General features: G+C 45.4%; 4 protein-coding genes across 4 annotated transcripts; 3 read left to right on the top strand and 1 right to left on the bottom strand.

Annotated features, from left to right (window-relative positions):
* Window positions 1-933: 933 nt before the first annotated feature.
* On the bottom strand, window positions 934-1248 carry orf104a (hypothetical protein). The gene has a single exon. The coding sequence runs from the start codon at window positions 1246-1248 to the stop codon at window positions 934-936; it is 315 nt and encodes a 104-aa protein (YP_008992285.1).
* A 2391-nt stretch (window positions 1249-3639) lies between these two features.
* On the top strand, window positions 3640-4446 carry orf268 (hypothetical protein). The gene has a single exon. The coding sequence runs from the start codon at window positions 3640-3642 to the stop codon at window positions 4444-4446; it is 807 nt and encodes a 268-aa protein (YP_008992286.1).
* A 176-nt stretch (window positions 4447-4622) lies between these two features.
* Window positions 4623-5240, top strand: nad6 (NADH dehydrogenase subunit 6). Its single transcript has one exon. The coding sequence runs from the start codon at window positions 4623-4625 to the stop codon at window positions 5238-5240; it is 618 nt and encodes a 205-aa protein (YP_008992287.1).
* Window positions 5241-13289: 8049 nt separating this feature from the next.
* On the top strand, window positions 13290-13916 carry orf208 (hypothetical protein). Its single transcript has one exon. It carries the CDS (start codon window positions 13290-13292, stop codon window positions 13914-13916), a length of 627 nt encoding a protein of 208 aa, YP_008992288.1.
* Window positions 13917-17500: the final 3584 nt, after the last annotated feature.

Below are 17500 nucleotides of genomic sequence, written 5' to 3' on the forward strand. Positions count from 1 at the left end.
CCCTTTTTCTTCGGCTTGCCATAGCTACGACTATGCGGCCTAGCTGCACTTCTCAATCCCCCTACGCACCAAGAAGGCATCTCCACTGGCAATCGTGGGTGATTCCGGGTTCCAAACTCTGTACAAACATCGGCCTCTGAGAGTTACGAATGGAAAAGCCAGTTGATGCGGAAGAAAATGGTCTTAGCTGCTATCTTACTTCCAGCTGTTCATACGGCTCGATCTGGCCTCTTTTTCTCTTTGTTGAATACGATGTATGCGTTAATAGCGGGTTTGGTTTAGATTTAGAAGACGGAAGTTAGGGTGCAGCCCCGTTCTCAAACTATACCTATCGCGGCGCTCAAGCTTATAAGAAAGTCCAAAGAAAGACGCCCTAAACGGCCTAAATTCTGCATTTTACCAAAGGTTTCATTTCATGTTGAGTTGTACACGACGTCCGACTAGCTTGTTTACTGAGATACGCCCTCCCTTCTGGAGAGGCTCAGCAAGACCTTCTGTTTACCTATTTATTAGCTATTAGGGCCGGCCCCGTCATGGTAGGCGGGGATCGATCGACTGGGGACCCACTTTCTGATATCACTCATCACCCGCCAGGCGATGGAAGAGTGTAACCCGGGTGTACGGCCGGTCAGGCAATTGCAGCTAACGATGTTTGGGTCTTGCTAATGAAACTAATGCACAAGAAAAGAAGTGCGCGGATCACCCCTCTCGTGGAAGAGAAAGAGAGAGAGCATCCTATCTCCTCAGTCTGTCTTTAGATTATGCTTTTTAGATTACGGTGGCGGTTTCCCTTTCCCACCCTTCGGAATCCATATTTGGTAGGGTTTAGCCTTCTAACCAAAATACGCCCTAGATGGACATTGAAAGTACCATTTTTCCACAAGGAAGCTAGCAAGTATCCGTCAGTCACCGTTGGAACCATGCTACTCATTATTACATCCGAGCGCCCATGCACGAGCACCTACGCCACACACATTGTACGGAAAGTTCAGTCTGCCCAACTCTTCCCTTGTTTGCGTACCTAGTGGAGAAAATGTACCACTCTTTCTTTTCTAATAAAGTGATTCTATCTTGTCTTGTTACTATTCTAATATGAGATGAAATCGTGTTCCCCATGTTAAGAAAAGTCATACAGTATGACATATTGCTCTTATTGTAATAATCTGTCTTATCCATACTCAAACTCAATGTAATTCGAGATGTACGAAGCTTCCTCATGTTGAGCAAGGTCATTCTTTTTTTTACCATATTCAATTCACGATTGGTCGCCGTTGTGAGGAAAGTCAATAGAAATTTGAAATTACATTAATAGAATGATGACGATGATGACAAAGTAGCGGACATTAAGAAGAAAAGTCAGATTTCAGAATTCAGGATAGAACAAGTGCTATTGAGTTAGTAGGAGAGCATATTGACCCCGGTACAGAACATCGGCGGTATACCATACAGAAATAGAATTATGGAATATTCGGTAAGGATCCCATAGTGTATGTACACACAGGAAACGTCAACTTGTAGCTGATGGATCGAATCCCGGAAACTTAGCGGTGGTAAGCTTCGGTGGTTAAAAGCTGCTAGTCAGGCAGCTCTTGCAGCTAATTACGCTCGTAAGTCGTGATACCTCTGAATCTTCCCTAAAGGAGTGAACTGAACACAACATGGCACTGGTTGCATCTGATGGTGCTGCTTGCAACGAGGAGCTTCCATAAAGAAGTCTTCTATATTCGTCTATACAGGGCAGAGCCGGCTTCTTTGTATCAGTAGGTGCTTTAGTCGCTTCCGCCTTCCTGTCTTTCCTGGACATAGACATAGGTGCCAGCCTGCTCTTTGGTTACGAACTCATTCCTACCCTCTCTTCCTGGGCCAGTCAGTCTTCACTACCAAACCAGCTACTCCGATTAACTACCCATCTATCTTCTCCAATCTTTCTCTTATTCTGGAACTTAGGGCTTAGAGCTCTTTCTCTAAACAAGAGATAGTGGGGAAGGGGGATATTTGATAGCTAGCTTCCGACATCTCCATACGGCCTAGACAATAGACAAATGGCAAAACAACCCACCAGTCGACAATTACGGCAGATGGTTCCCTCAGACAAAACCTCACCAGACAGGTGGAGTGGTTAGAACGAGGAGGAGTTTCGAATTTCTTACTTCCGACAACATTGGGCCTAGCCAACATCTACGCGGGGAAATGGTTCTCTCGTTCTCCTCTTTCTCCTGGTTATCATCGCTCACCATTCCATCCATCGTGGCAGGGCCTCCTCAATCTCATGGTTTTCCGGTCAGCTACGGGGGGAGGGTTATAGTTGCTTACTTACGACATTGATTCGGTTACGGCATCTCCTCACCAATCTTGGGTTTTAGTACTAATAGTCTTTAAACCTTTCTTTTGGATACTCCGATTCCTCCGATGCCTTTGATGATGACCATACTGTTCGCTCTGGCAGTATACTATGTGTGGCATACGTTCGCTCTACCGCGGCAATGTCTTAACTTGGTAAACTGCTGACAAGGCCTTATTTCGTTAGGCACGGCTATTCCCGAGTATCCGATCAACAAGAGACCTCAAGCAAGCATTCGCTCTATGATTCAATCAGACTCCTCGATGCCTTCGCTTCCCCTGCGAATCTTGCTAATCAGTAGCCAGACTTACCTAATTAGGGGAAGAACGCCTAGGGGTGCGGTTGATTCGTCTTGCCGGGGAAATTAGGTCTTATCTTTGTTGTCTTCGAAAGGTCCCTCACTTTCAGTTGGTGGAATAGCCACGCCCCTTGAGGGTGGAATTGCTCTCTCTCTTGTCCATTCGTTAAGCATTGGAATCTCATTCGACTCGGTAATCCCTTTGGCTGTCTCTTGAAAAATAGAGTGTCAGCCTAAATTTGAATCTCTTTGAACTAGGTTGCTTAGACGATCTTCTTTAGCTTTCGAAAAGCAACCTCACCCCGAAGCCGTAGTCAATAAGTGCACGAGGCGAGGCGATCAACAGAAGGGACTAGGAAGGGTCTTTTGCCGGTTTTCAATTAAACACTCGGGAATGAGCTAATATGCCGATCTCAGTAATTGAAAACTAGACTTTGATGCTCCACATGGGTGATTCATCATAAGGTGGTTGAAACTAAAGTTTGATAAGCAGACTTTATGCCATAGAATTCAAATATTAAAAAGATAAGGCAATACAGTAAGAAAGGAAAGCATGTGAGTTTTTACCTGGGATAGGCTCACTCCTTTTTAGCCTTTGGAAAGAACAAAAGATGTGCTCCAAGTCCTTGGGCTGTTGAACAGAATCCAACCACACCAGAATGGATGGTACAAAGTCCTCCAGCTTTTCATACTTTTGGAGAACTTCCAGCTATCAAAGAGACGAAAAGCTATGTGAAGTAAAAGAAGAAAAGGTCGCCGATTGCTACTAAGAACCTAACAGAACTTTTCAAAATCAACACACCCATCATGCTAAAAATTCCTTTCTCACACCATCTATTTCGACGTCGCCAAATGGTATGGTATAGTTATTTACAACTTGTATCTAGTTTTGTCTCTCAGAGTTCGTTGCAAGATCGTTTATTGGCATCTTCTTCTCTACGTAGTCGATCAAGAATGTCTCCTATACTTTCCAATTCTAATTTCTATTCTAGCGCTCCTGATGGCTCAAATAAGAAGAAAGACAGTAGACCAAAGGCAAACTAAAGCGCAAGCTCACTTTCAAGCCATGTTCAATCGGGTGAAAGCTATGAAACAAGTATGCGGGAGTTTAAAACTAGAATTGGCAGCTCGTATATGGCTATTAAAAATCAAGTATCCGAAAATCTTATTATTCTTGAAATGTCTTTTTTGGGGTCTTATTATGGTTCGAGCTGGATTGATCATTTATGATAATATCTCTGCTCTATTTGCATCATTGCCTACTTGTCATATGATGGCTGGAGCTGGATCTTCCGTCGGAAGTGGAGATTCGGGCATCAACTCCGGATGGACATCCCTCCTAGGAAGTGGGAATGGGAACAGCTCTAGCGGCAGTTCCGAGGACATTCTCGATCAGCCACCCCAGCATCAAACTGGAGAACCCTCTCATCGGTGTCCATATCAACCCGATGAAGTGATCGGAGGAGACTCCATCGATTCAATACAGCAACGGCTTTTAAGCCGTTATCGATCGCCTTCGGCGGACGTCATAGAAAGGGCCCGAATCGACGCCGAAGATCTTTTTGAGGTCAAGGCGGAAATAATTCAAACAATGACACCCCTTCATCCAGAAGGGGATTGGCTTCGACGCGGGGCTCGCGCACTAGATAACAACCGGACTACCACGGGGGAGGAGTCCCTTGCTAAATTATATGCTATGTTAGAAGACCTAAAGGCAAATGGTATAAAATCGATATCATTTCATAATTTGAAGAGTAAAGTCTTCTTAAGAATCGATGATATCGATTCAAATTCCGAAATTCACTAAGTGCCTAGGACAGTGGAAAGAGATTTGAGATTCCGTAAGTAACTCAGTGCCTAACAAGAGTTTGTCTTGGAAGAAGAAAATGAAATACGAACAACCGCGCTGGTCGTAATAGATCTACTTTCATGCTGGAGCAAGAACTAGCATGAAAGTTCCATTTCAGGGAAGGACGACGTACTATGATACTTTCTGTTTTGTCGAGCCCTGCTTTGGTCTCTGGTTTGATGGTTGTACGTGCTAAAAATCCGGTACATTCCGTTTTGTTTCCCATCCCAGTATTTCGCAATACTTCCGGTTTACTTCTTTTCTTAGGTCTCGACTTTTTCGCTATGATCTTCCCAGTAGTTCATATAGGAGCTATAGCCGTTTCATTCCTATTCGTTGTTATGATGTTCAATATTCAAATAGCGGAGATTCACGAAGAAGTATTGCGCTATTTACCAGTGAGTGGTATTATTGGACTGATCTTTTGGTGGGAAATGTTCTTCATTTTAGATAATGAAAGCATTCCATTACTACCAACCCAAAGAAATACGACCTCTCTGAGATATACGGTTTATGCCGAAAAGGTACGAAGTTGGACTAATTTGGAAACATTGGGCAATTTACTTTATACCTACTATTTCGTCTGGTTTTTGGTTCCTAGTCTTATTTTATTAGTAGCCATGATTGGGGCTATAGTACTAACTATGCATAGGACTACTAAGGTGAAAAGACAGGATGTATTCCGACGAAATGCTATTGATTCTAGGAGGACTATAATGAGGAGGACGACAGACCCACTCACGATCGACTAAAGAAAAGGAAAGTCGCTTGATATTGGTTCAAATCCAATTCGTGAGCACATGGGCAATTGTTGCACCGTGGACATGGGGCCTTATGGGCTTCCGCCTACCCTATAATATAAACTGGGTGGGTCTCTATGTAGGGTATGGTAGTGACAGGATGTTGTCTTCCGTCTAGCATCTAAATCTCACCTTTGCCCTCGCTAACTCCTATCATAAAGTACTATTCGAATTAGAGGGGGCCCCGACTATTTCAAGAAAGACCGTTAACATCCGCCACATTGAGCTTCAATTCTCCAACGCCTGTCTCCAATGCTACACGTTCCGCTAACTTGGAGTTAGCCTTGACCGGCCTTTCTGATTCTTCTTTTTTAGAAGGCCAATCATCGTAGAGTTTAGGCTGACTAGCTTTGATTGCATCAAGTTCTTCTTTAGTCCATACTTTAGCAGTACTGGCAGCCTTGTCCACACCTTGAGTAGTCGTTTGTTCAGCTTCAGCCTTAGCTCCTACTGATTCCCCGTCTGTAAGATCATTTGTTACACCGTAGTCTGCGGTCCCTCCTTGCTGAGCCGGAGCTTCTGTTTCGTCTTTCAACTGTGCATATGGGCTTTGCTTTCTCCCTGCGGAGTTGGAACTCTTTGCATAGCTAGTTCAGGTGCATCTTTCCATCGCTGCTTTTTAGCAAACTCCAGCGCTTCTTTCCGGCGGAGATGAGGAGTGTGTTAGGAAGATCTGACTTTCCTTCGGAACCTGAATTCCACTCCTTCTTTTTGTACATAGCTCATTGTGACACTATATACGACTTATTCTTTCCCCTCTCAAGAAGATCTTTGTACCGCGTTGAGATAGCCATCCTTTAAGCCGACGGAAAGGTGTGAGCCATTCATTAAGAGGAAGAGAGAGAAGATAGTACACGTTGTCCATTAGAGAGAGAGAAGACGACTGTGGTTGGGGGAGAGACTGTATATGTTGTTTTCCTTAGGCCTAGCTATTTAGGCTACTGATAGTGATGGAGTACACGGAACATTCAACCAATCTCGAAAGCCTAGTCGGTGACTCTTTGTCTCAGAGCACCCATTCGCCTATGTAAGCAGATGCGAAAGAAATAGTAAGGCAACCACCTCTTTAATTAAGATATCTCTAGACCGAATCCTAATACCTAATAAAAGGGGTATTTGCAAATAGGAATTCCTTTGGGGACTACTGCCTATAACCAGACCAACTACCGGACTCGGGGTGACTTCATATTGTTTCCTGACACGCCTATCTTTCTTTGAGGGAAATCCTCTCCGCGTTCAGGCGGATGCCGCACCTTGCGCGTGTGAATGGGTGATATATATATCTTTGCTCAGCACGTGACTGTGTACCCCGAAAATGGAAGCTGCATGTCTTCTCCTCTTTCTTTTATAAATACATAGATTCTAGTTGACCCCTGACGCATGTAGGGTTAGGATCCAGGGTCCCCGCAAGAAATCACTCATTATCACAAGGCCCCGAGGGGTAGGGGAACGGGTACGGCAACGAAGTTGTTACTCCCGAGACTTGAAGTCGTACCGAGCGAATTCAAGGAACTGCAATGAGCCTATACGCAGCTTACTATGGATCCTCCCCTCAACCTTACGGGTTTTTGTCTCCGAACTGTTAGTCGAGTGTCTCTCCGCTCCTACCTGGTCGAATGAGGAAAAAAGAATAATGTAAGACTAAGAGCGCCTATTAGGGATTCATGCCTATCTTAAAGTACTTTTTCATTTGACATCAGCAAATTTATCCTAAAAAAGGAAAGTTGGGCCTTTCACCAGCCGTTAGTTACTTTTCAAGTTTTTAGAACTACAAACTATAGATCCTGGAACCCAGGTTCAGTCTCGTTACCTGCTGCCCGAAATGACAGATTAAAGGTGTACTAGTCTAGCCTATAGGAAGAAACTACGACCCCGCCCCACCTTCGTTAGCTACACCGGTTGTGACTACCCTGCCACTCGCTCTCCTCGCTTCGTTCCCTTAAGAGTTGAATGCAGATCTTCCGGTTGTCTCTCTCAACAGGAACAAGAACAAGAAGGGTCCAAGGAAGGAAGGCTACCTTCTCCGAGTCTGGCTACACTACCCAAGGCGACAAATCTACTACGTCTTGGCCTTGGAAGTTCCCAGGGTCTATCTTTATAGTAAGGCTGGACGTAATCTTCCCTTGGTAGTGAAGGGATGCCCCCAAGGGTATCACTTTACGTACTAGAGAGATCGGTATGACGGTTTCGAGCTGTTAATGAGTTCCTGAGCTCTTTGTTGCTGTTGCTAAATCAGTATGTGCTGCTAATCGGTATGATCGCTATTAATGCTTTAATTTAACAGCAAAGCTCGGGTCACATATCGAAGCAGCCTAAAGGACCGATTGAACTGAACGTACTTAGCTTGAGAAAGACCTTCTTTGTCGCCTACCTAGTGTTATAGAAGTCCTAACCTATAGCAAGATTCGTGCTAAGCGAATACCTGCATTGATTCACTTCAGCAGGGCAGGAAGAAAACCTCCTGATGACATGACTGAAGCAAGCGAACCGTGGGGCTTCGTTCCCCGAATCAGTTAATCAGTCAAGTCAGTTAGTAAGGAAGATCCCCTAAGAGAAAGATTCCTTTTATCTTTCTACCTTTGCTCAGTATGGTACGGTACTGCTTCTTCGGTGCGCGAGTACGGATAGTGAATTTCTGGAACTAGAGTTGTAAAGACTTGGAAAAAAGTCCCATGCCTTGAATCTAATAACTAGAAAATATCGTATGAGAATCAAAAGAATGTTATGCCCAAAAAGTCCCATCTTTCTCCCACGTCTTTCTTCTTCGCCTATGAATAGATTCTCTTTACTGCATCCTACCGAAGACCGGAAAGAACTACAGGGGCGTTGGGCTTAGAGACAGATTGGACCAAGGCTTGGAATAGACGAGTTGTGCTTTTACCTTTCCAGAATTGACAAAGAATTTCTACCGATCATTTCTTACTCAAATGAATGCCTACTTAAATGCGTACTTTCTAGAGGGCCTTAGCTCCCTCTCCAGTTCCCTTAACTTAAAAAGAAGAGGACGTTTAAAAAGTCCACAGTGGCCGGGCAAACTAGAACTCCTAGAGGCCAAAGGGTGGCTACCTTTTGCCTGATCGATCTCCTCGGGTAGCTTTTGCTTGATTGAACAACTTCGTACCCTCTTTATTCGGCTTTTCAGTCCTTTAAAGCGTGTCTTGTTTCTTTCGTTAGAGGGCTTTCGACGTCTTCCTTTCATAGCTTTCAAGTTGGTTCTATGATGGATTGGTCCCCAGACTAGTAGGCAGGCCTAAAGCCAAGTGGCTAGGAGCTGGGTCCATATTGGTTTAACGCAGTCCCGCCACTCACTGGTGTTCTAATAAGGTTTAGCGACAGCCATGGGTTTGTTATAGCTTCAGGTTACGAAGTAGAAAGATAGAGCAAGAGAATGAATGAATCTAAAGGTCCTCCCAAGAAGGCTAATGATGCTTGGGAAGTGGCTGTAGTAATCAATTCGGGCATAGGCCAAAGCAAGAACTAGGAGTTGTTCAGTGAACCTTCTACATTGATTAGAAAGATGGATTAGTACACCTTGTGGAAGGGCACTTCTTATTCATCACTATAGGGAGTCATCGGTGTAGCTTTCCTCGCACGCAGTGAGACTCAATCCTAATTGGCTCTTAACAGATGGGAAAATTCGTCGTTTAACGCCTTTTCGAGGTGCCTCACGATAGGAGACCATTAGAGGGGGTCAGATCGCGCGATTCGAATAAGGCATTCTGCCACAGGTCGAGGAGCAAAGCGTGCTTTCTTACTTGCGATCTCAAAGCTCCGTTCCTCTAGTCAATAGAAGAGGGGGCTTCCCCTGCTTGTTTGTACCACATATCAGCGAAAAAGATCGTTCAGTGAATCAGAACCAAGAAGCGATGGCCTTAGAGGCTTTTTCCAGGACAGAGTTTCTTGCTCTTCTTCCGCTTAGTGAGCTAAGTCAAACCTTTCCAAGTCATGGGCGCGTGAAACGTCGGTTTTGAAAAGCAGACCTTGAGCCGTAGAACCCCCAAGCCAAGAGTTCAGACAGAAGGCACAGAAGGAAGAGTCGGGGCGGTAAAGCTCGATTAGGAGAGGCCTTCCCTTCCTCTGTTTAGTCTTCGATCAATTGATCAGCACGCGTATATGGTGCACTAAATCCCTTCCAGGGAAGAAGGGAAAAACAGAAGCAGGAGATAGGGCTTCTACGGGACTGGGTTTAGGAGTTGCTTTCCGAGGTTGAGGCACTTTCTTCGCTTGCCTCGCCACAAAGATCAAAGCGGAAACAGAAGGTAAAGCTTGCCTTGCACTTCGTGGCCCGGCTTGCCAATCAACTGTTTTCATTGACGTGAGATTAGAGGTTTCAATTAAGGATGCTCTAGATCATAGACAAGCACTAAGGCACGCGGAAGACTAATTCAATCTCGTTAGTATGAACAAGGCAACCTCGAGACTCCTTACACTGACAGGACCCACCTTGAATCTAGAATCTTAGAGAGACAAGGCATAGCCTAGCAAGAAGCTACCACCAAAGGAACATACTTTAACTGGCCTACTGAAAGTGCCACCTTTAAGCACAATCTGGATCACCTGGTCTTGGAAGCAATCTGTCTCAAAACCATGGTAAAGAAGGGGTCCAAGAAGCGATTAAACGGTTAGGAAAGCAGACTAGCAATCTGGTAAACCAGAATCCAAATGTTTCTAACTGTATCCTTGCCTTGTTTTTAGAGGAACTCAAAGAATGAACTTCTTCAGAGGAGACCTGGTATGTCATCTTGCTTAGTTAGGTTGGTCGAGAAGGGAGCTACCCCTAATCCCTACTTTCAGCGGAGTTTATTCTATATTTTATTTTTATTTTTTTCCGGGCCTCGCGCCACTTCAAAAGTAAAAAGAGAGGATTTTCAGTTACCTCCGTCATAGGCGGAAGAGGGTTTATTATAGATATATCTTTCTATACGAAAAAGAGTCACAGTGAAAAACAATAAAAAAAATTATACGAAAGAGAACATTGGCTTTTTCTTTGCGGATTAGGTATTCCTGTCAGTGGTCAAGAAAGCAGGAGCAAAGGGTGTAAGCGGAGGCAGAAGGCCGGTGCCTTGATCGAGACCTTTTTTGGCGTGAGTTGCTTAGTGTTTAGTGTATAGCCCCAAAGAAATTACATAAGGCATTTCACACTCGCTTTCCGAAAGTCCCACAGCGTCTTGCAAACAAAACAACCTTTCACTAGCACTGGCTGCTATTCACTCAGCAGACGCTCAGGCGAGATGCTAATGTTCAAAGGACTGACCGGACCTGCCTTCCTCAGAAAGCACGAGAATACAGATTCGTAGTGTTCGTTCGGCATGAACCTCGGGAAAACCACTCTCTTCTTTGTCTGTCACACCGTACGTCGCCCGGCTTAGGGTAGGGGGCAGCCTCCCCAACAGACGTAGGTTGCGTATGAGCCTCCAGTAGGACTCTGGCACCCCAACTGTAGAAATGGGTCCCGAACCTTAGCCTTAGATGAGAAAGAAAAGAAAGAAGACTCTTAGACTTCTTCCGTTCGTTCAAGACTATTAGACTCATAGACTCACTCCAAGTCTTCCGTTCGTTTCGTTTCACTCAAAGATATACAACGATACGTATTACTTGACCCAAAACGAATACGTATCTTTTCGTTACACTCATTCGGTAGACTAGGGGCGCTCACTGCTCCGGCTAAGGAAAGGAAGAGACTCTATAAACATAAAAACGTAGTCACACGAGCGGACGAGACAGCTACTCGCAGCTCGTATACAAAAGAGAGGAATGGTTCGCTTGAACGGATTACGGTACTGCTTCTCTCGAAAGAAAGAAGCAGCGAGGTTGTCCGGAACAGAGCAGCTATGCGCAACGAAAGCGCTGTGTTAAGATATTTTTAGAAAAGCCAAGACCCAAGAAGTACCCTAGCATGGCAAGGTACTTGATGTCGAAGGTGCGGCTCAGGCAAGCCTTCAATCTTGCAATTGAATTAACATATACTATGATCAGGCTCACTTTTACAAAGAGTTTGTGATCAGAAGCACACCTTTTGTAGCCAAACTAAACTATGGCCTTACTGAACTTCTCAAACTACGCCCTCGGGGATTGCTTCAATCTGCACACTTTATGCGACTCCCCCTTAATTCCATATCCGGGCGGTATCTCCATGTACACCCCCTCGTGCAAGTCCCCATGCAAGAAGGCATTTTTCACATCTAACTGATACAATGGCCATGATCCCTGTGCAGCCAAGGAAAGTAAGATTCTAATAGAAATGACTTTTTCCCCCGTGGAAAAGGTCTCGTCATAGTCTATTCCTTTGGTTTGTGTGAATCTTCTTGCCACTAACCTTGCTTTATATCTCTATATCTCTCAATCTTCCCACTTGGCTTTCATTTCACTGTGCATGCCCATTTACATCCCTAGGAGATTCAGCTTGAACTTAGATACGTATTTTAAGTAATACGTATCTTTTCGTTTGAAGTGAGAACTTGAGTAGCTATGGAAAGACCGATATAGCTTTGACTGCCAGAGGTTGGGAAGAAGGGAGGTGACTAAAATGAGCAAGTTAGCGACTTGTCAAAGCTTGGTGGCTGGTTCAGTCGCTTTCGAGAACTAAGATTGACTGTCAGAACGGGATCGTGTGATAATGACTTAGTCACCTCCATCAAAAATATTAGAAACTTCCCGACGGGTTCTCTGCCTATCCGATACCTCGGGCTCCCACTTTAGACTGGATAGCTATCAGCTGCTATGTGCGAACCGAATCCATAAGCGGTTGGAAGAGTAGTACTCTTTCTTACGAATAGAATCACCCGAGGTACGAGGATCATCGAACGTATTAAATGAATTGGGTATTGATTAAAGCCAGGCCGATGATTAGCTATCAACGGCTTTAGCATGACAAAAGCCATGGTACAGGGACCATAATGAAGCAGCTCTGTATGGATGGAGGGACAGACGGAAGGTGGCTGTCACAGTGGACTCCTCTGCGGCCTTAGTTTAGCGGGAACCAGAAAGGACTAACCCACACGCCCCCCTCATCAGTGCTTGCCTAACTAGAGGTCCCCTTATCTATTGGGTGCCATCCCGTCACTCGGGTGAAACCTAACTGACTCAATCTCCGGTGAGGAAGCTTGCTTACCGTGAGTGTAGCTGAGATGTCTTTCCGCCTAGAAGTAGAGCCTTTGGATAAGAAACTAATCCTCTTTTCCATGCATGCCTGTCTAGTTCATAATGCGATCTCTGGAATTCGCCGGCAGTGAGTAAGTCAACCGAGTCTGATCTTCTTTCCCCTCACAAGCCATCCTTCATGCCCACTATTGGTGGATCGAGAGGGGTATATATATAATGGGCGCGGTTGGTTGATCAAAACCCTTCTCCCGGGGTGGAGCGGTTGTTCCAACCTCATCTACTTTATTGAATAGCCGGAAAGAGATGCAGTCGACAATTACATTGCCTCGATCTCTCTCTATCTATGATAGAGTTCGTGCAATGCGGTTGATTACGATCTCTTATAAAGCTAGCTTTCTGCGCCCCACCGGCGACCATTCCCCTCCATTAGATTACCGAATTAAAGAACGTCGGTTGTAGCGATTCCTGCTGGAAGTGGTTATGGCCGATCGACCCGAGCTTCGTATAAGCACTGGGGAAAAAGACAGGAGCAGAACCATTCATTGGAGAGACAGACCCTGATCAGTCAGTTGCCCGAGTGGTGCCCGGAACCGCTTTCAGCAGCTGGTAAGCCGCTGCTGTTCTAGAACCGTGAGATTCAATTCTATATCTTGTTTTAGCTTTCACTTAACAAAAGTTTACTAAGCTTCCGTTCTACCGAAAGGGGGCCGGAGTATATCCTTCTCGATTGGACAACCCCTAGGCTTTTATTCTTCTTGGCCCTTATTTGCGCTATCTCACCACTTGGTGGTGTGGATTTGTGCTGAAAAGGTATATCCTGGGCAACGCTTTGATAAGTATGCCCTTCTGGGTGACGATATTGTCATCGCGGATAAGAGGGTTGCGTCCGAGTACGTCCAGATGTTGGAGGCCTTTGGTGTTTCAATTTCTTATTCGAAATCCATTGTGTCTCGGTCTGGTGCCGGGGAGTTTGCTAAGCGGTTCAGGGTGAAGTCCATGACAAAGGACCTCTCCCCTGTGTCTGTAAAGTTTCTCCTTAACTGGTTTCATCCTTATGGTCTGATGGGCCTGGCAGATAAGTATAATTTGCCTTTTAAAGTTGCCTGTCGCATAGGTGGAATTGGTTACAAGGGTTTATCAACTCTTGGTTGGCGTGCACAACGCTTATTCCTCATGTACGAGCGACGTAGACTTCTATTTGACCTTTGGTTGGGTGGGGGTCAACCCCTAAACCCTTACCATTATGGGATTCTGGTCGAAAGTCTGAGATCGGAGCCTCTGCAGCAGTTAGTACCTATTCCAATTGAGGCTTTTGCCCGAGAGGAAGAATATGAGCTCTGCGAGTATACCATGGTGCGTGAGTGGCTCACGTTATTGCGCTGGAAGTGCGAGAAAGTTGCTACAGGTGACGTCAGGTTGGAGGAGTTCTTCGATGCTCCGGTAGTGGAGACGAAGTGGTATGCCACGAATTCGGAGCCAGAATTGGTCCGGTTCGGGAAACTATGGAAGCTCTATGAAAGGGCTTGAATTAGCGTGAGAAGGTCTCGATGGGTATATTGGGGCCTTCGATCGGCACTCCTGATGGGTTCTCCTATGGAGAGTTCTTTGGGTGGGCCAGGCTTTAAAGACCTGGTCCCAATGGGTCCTATAAGCTCTTCGGAGTTAAATGGATCCCATTAGCCGTTGGGTCATAAGACTTTAGGGGGGGATTTACAGGAGGTATAGCCAAAAAGAGAAGTTTCGACTTGTTCATCCAAGGTCTTTCTGGTACCACTACGAAGCCAATCTTGCCAAGTCTTTCATACTGGGGTTCTCACTGAACGAAGTCTCACAGCTTGGTCTTTCTACTAAAAAGTCTCCGCTATGCGGGCAAAAGCAAAAGATTGACGAAGGGAGCTGCGTAGGTATACTAGAAGTAGGAGTTTTGGCAAAATCCAATTTATTTTTTGATTGAATTCCGGGCAGGCGATAGGGGCTGCGGGGGAGGGTTATGCATCTTATAAGAAAGTATGGCATCAGTCGGCTAGTCCCATTCCTTTTCTCAGCGAAGGAATGAAAGGATTGGAAGGACAGACAGATGAATTCTTAATGAACGTTGCAGATTTCCTCTTCCGAAATGGATTAGTTTACTTAGATTTCTCAGCCTCGGCCCTATATCTTACATATATATTCTAGTTTACTTCCCGATACCACAAACGTGGAAACATAACTACACGGGCAAGGAGGTGGATGTTAAGCCGGTTGCAATCAGTCTTATTCTAACCGCCTCTATGAGCTGAGGAAAGAGCTATCCGCCCGTTGTGGCTCTAAGTCATCTCCTACGGAGTACCCGCTCTCTTATCTTAAATCAGTGTGCACCGAGGGAGTCAAGATTTATAGAGTAGAGTAAGTGTGCAGTGGACCTATTGTTCATTCAACTAATTCATAGTTCACTTAGCCCTCTAGCTATCAGTCAAGTTATTAGGCTCGGTAGCAACTTGGCTGCACATATTGAGGAAAACAAAGCCAACACTGAAGCTAACACTGAAACACTCAGGAAAGAAACTCGTAGTGTCATCGCTCGTCGGGTCTGAGTGCACCGATCGAACCTCGTTATCAAAGAGAACTCGGAAACGAACTTTATCAGTATCAGTAGATTTGGTGAAGGGAAGAAACAAGGGCAGAGAAGCGGGCCGCCGATTGGCCTAAAGGAGATCTAACGTTGTTTTCCTCAATAGGCGCATTCACGCATTCAAGTATACCAATATGCCCAATATGTTAAGCAAAGGACCCGAGCTTTCTTTCATCGATCTACAGAACCAACTGAGCCGACTAGCTCTATTTGATCTACTCAACTAGAGTTGCGAACCTGGAAAGCTGCAGTTAAAGAAAAGCCAGGATCCAATTCATTTGAAAAGGACATCCAAAAGCTCACATCTTGCTTTGGTTTCTCCTATCAGCTGACAAGATTAGCCATGGAAGGAATAAGCTCTCTACCCAACCAGTGCCCTAACCTTGTCCTCTTCCTAGCCGCCAAAGCCAATGCAAAACCGATCTTCTAAGGGTACTAGACCACCCTCTATATCTAGTATATCTAGGGAACCCATTGCATTGGGCTAGGCCGCTGGGGCCCATGTACATGAAGAGAATAGGCGCACTATACGAAGTCAGTAATCTAAAACGTCCGTTGTAACACCATCATGGCTGAAGACCTAAGAAGCCAAACTAGCAGGATTTCACTGATTGAATCGATTCTCCCTGTTTTTGCACCTTATAACATCTAACATTTCTCCCAGAAGGGGGGGCTTCGATGAAAACCAGTTATAAAAATAAAGTAGAAAGTAGATAGGGGCAGCTGGCTTCGGGGCGCCAGAGGACCTGCTTGACGGCCTGTTCACAAGGAAGAGGGATTCGAGACAGATCAATCATGGCACTTGAAGTAGGCGAGTTGACCCGGATAGGGCAGATAGGCTGGTAGCCTAGGCCAGATGACTAGAGAGGGGGCGGGATAGATGAGAAGTCCCATGCACGTGGCTTGAAAGATAGACGATGTTCTTGCACCATGGATAAAAACTCCGTTGATGCCCTATATCTTATGTAAGAGGCGATCAAATACTTCTTCTTTAATCGAAGCAAAAGAAGAGAGATGAGATCAAGCTTTGAAGTTGGTAGCTGAAAGAAAGCTGTTCGTGAAGGTCAGGCCAGAGCATAAGGAAGGAAGCTCACTCAGAAGCGAACTCCTACTACTATTTTAGAGTACCGAAGCTCAATGGCATTGATCACACCTACGGCCAGAAGAAAGGAAATACCTAGCGCCCCGGTCCCTCCATTGACTGACTGGCTTAGAGGACATTTCGCGCAATGACCAGTGCAATTCGCGCATCTGTCGGTAGAGGGTTCAGATAAAGTAAGTAGCTCGCAAAGAGGGAGTTCCCCGGCTGGTACCAATAGATAGAGCGACTAGTAAGAGTAAGATAAACAAAGGCCTTTCTTTCCCCGGACCGATGACTCGCTCGTTCAGTACTGCTAACTCTTTTTTATAGGAGGATGCCGCCCCCCTCGGGACTACCAGTAGCTTCGGTTGTTGAATCTCGTGCAAGTTAGGTTGTGGCTGCAAGCGGAACGTAGGCGCTTTAGGTGTGTGTTGACCATGCACTCTCGCTTCGTGTAATGTCGTATGTATGATAGAGGTGGTGTGGTCATTGACCTCAATGCTAATGGTTATCCCCAAGGGTGGACGAAGTTCAGAAGCTATGATCGTACCCAGAGATGATGGTCTTCCTCTGATGTCTTCAAGCCGGCCATAATAGAATAGATAGGCGAAGCATTCTCGCCTATTGATAGATAGCAGGTTGCTTCCAAGCTCAAACCATTTGAAACTGAATTGCTACTTTTTTCTTGTTATTGATAGAGTGCTCCGCCCCTGTCAAATAAAGTCAAGTATAGGGAGAGAACTGGAAGAGAGAAGGCTAAAGCGCAAAGGATTTACAAGTCTAATAGGAGAAGAATGGCTGACACGTTGACTGCCTTCGATACTAGAAAAATAACCCAAGCGCCCCCGGGGCGGACCCCAACCGAAAGGCGCTAGACGGACTAACGGCAAGCGAGATAAAGAAAGCAGCTGGCCCTATGTGTAAAGTGTAAAACCTTGCCGCGGGAGAGTCTTTCTCCAATGAGAATAAATAAAGTTTTTGGGCAAGACAAGAAAGAAACTCGCCCTTTGACACCAAGGGATAAGAGCTGATTGCTGGCGATGACTTGGTGAAGGGAATCTATGCGAGAAGGTTCTCGAACAGGGTTCCGACCGAATAGAGCACGGAGCCAACGAGTTCAGTCGAACAAGGTAACGAGTCTAAGGGCAGGATCAAGCTTGAAAGGAATGGACGGGCGTAGGCAACATAGTGAACGCTGCAACTAGATATGAGATCGATGTCTTAAAAGACAGATGTCGAGAGAAACTGTTAGACTTCTTTATTGCGTTGCGAAGAGAGATCGAAGACGAAGATTTTCTGACGGCACTGGATGGAAAAGACAGATAAAGGAACAACCCACCGGAAAGGCATACCTCAAGGAGCACCAATCTCCCCCGGCAAAGATCTATCTGCACGAAGCCGACCTATGGATAGAAAGAA

Source organism: Salvia miltiorrhiza, mitochondrion (assembly GCF_028751815.1).
Source record: "Salvia miltiorrhiza mitochondrion, complete genome".
Classification (NCBI taxonomy): Eukaryota; Viridiplantae; Streptophyta; class Magnoliopsida; order Lamiales; family Lamiaceae; genus Salvia; species Salvia miltiorrhiza.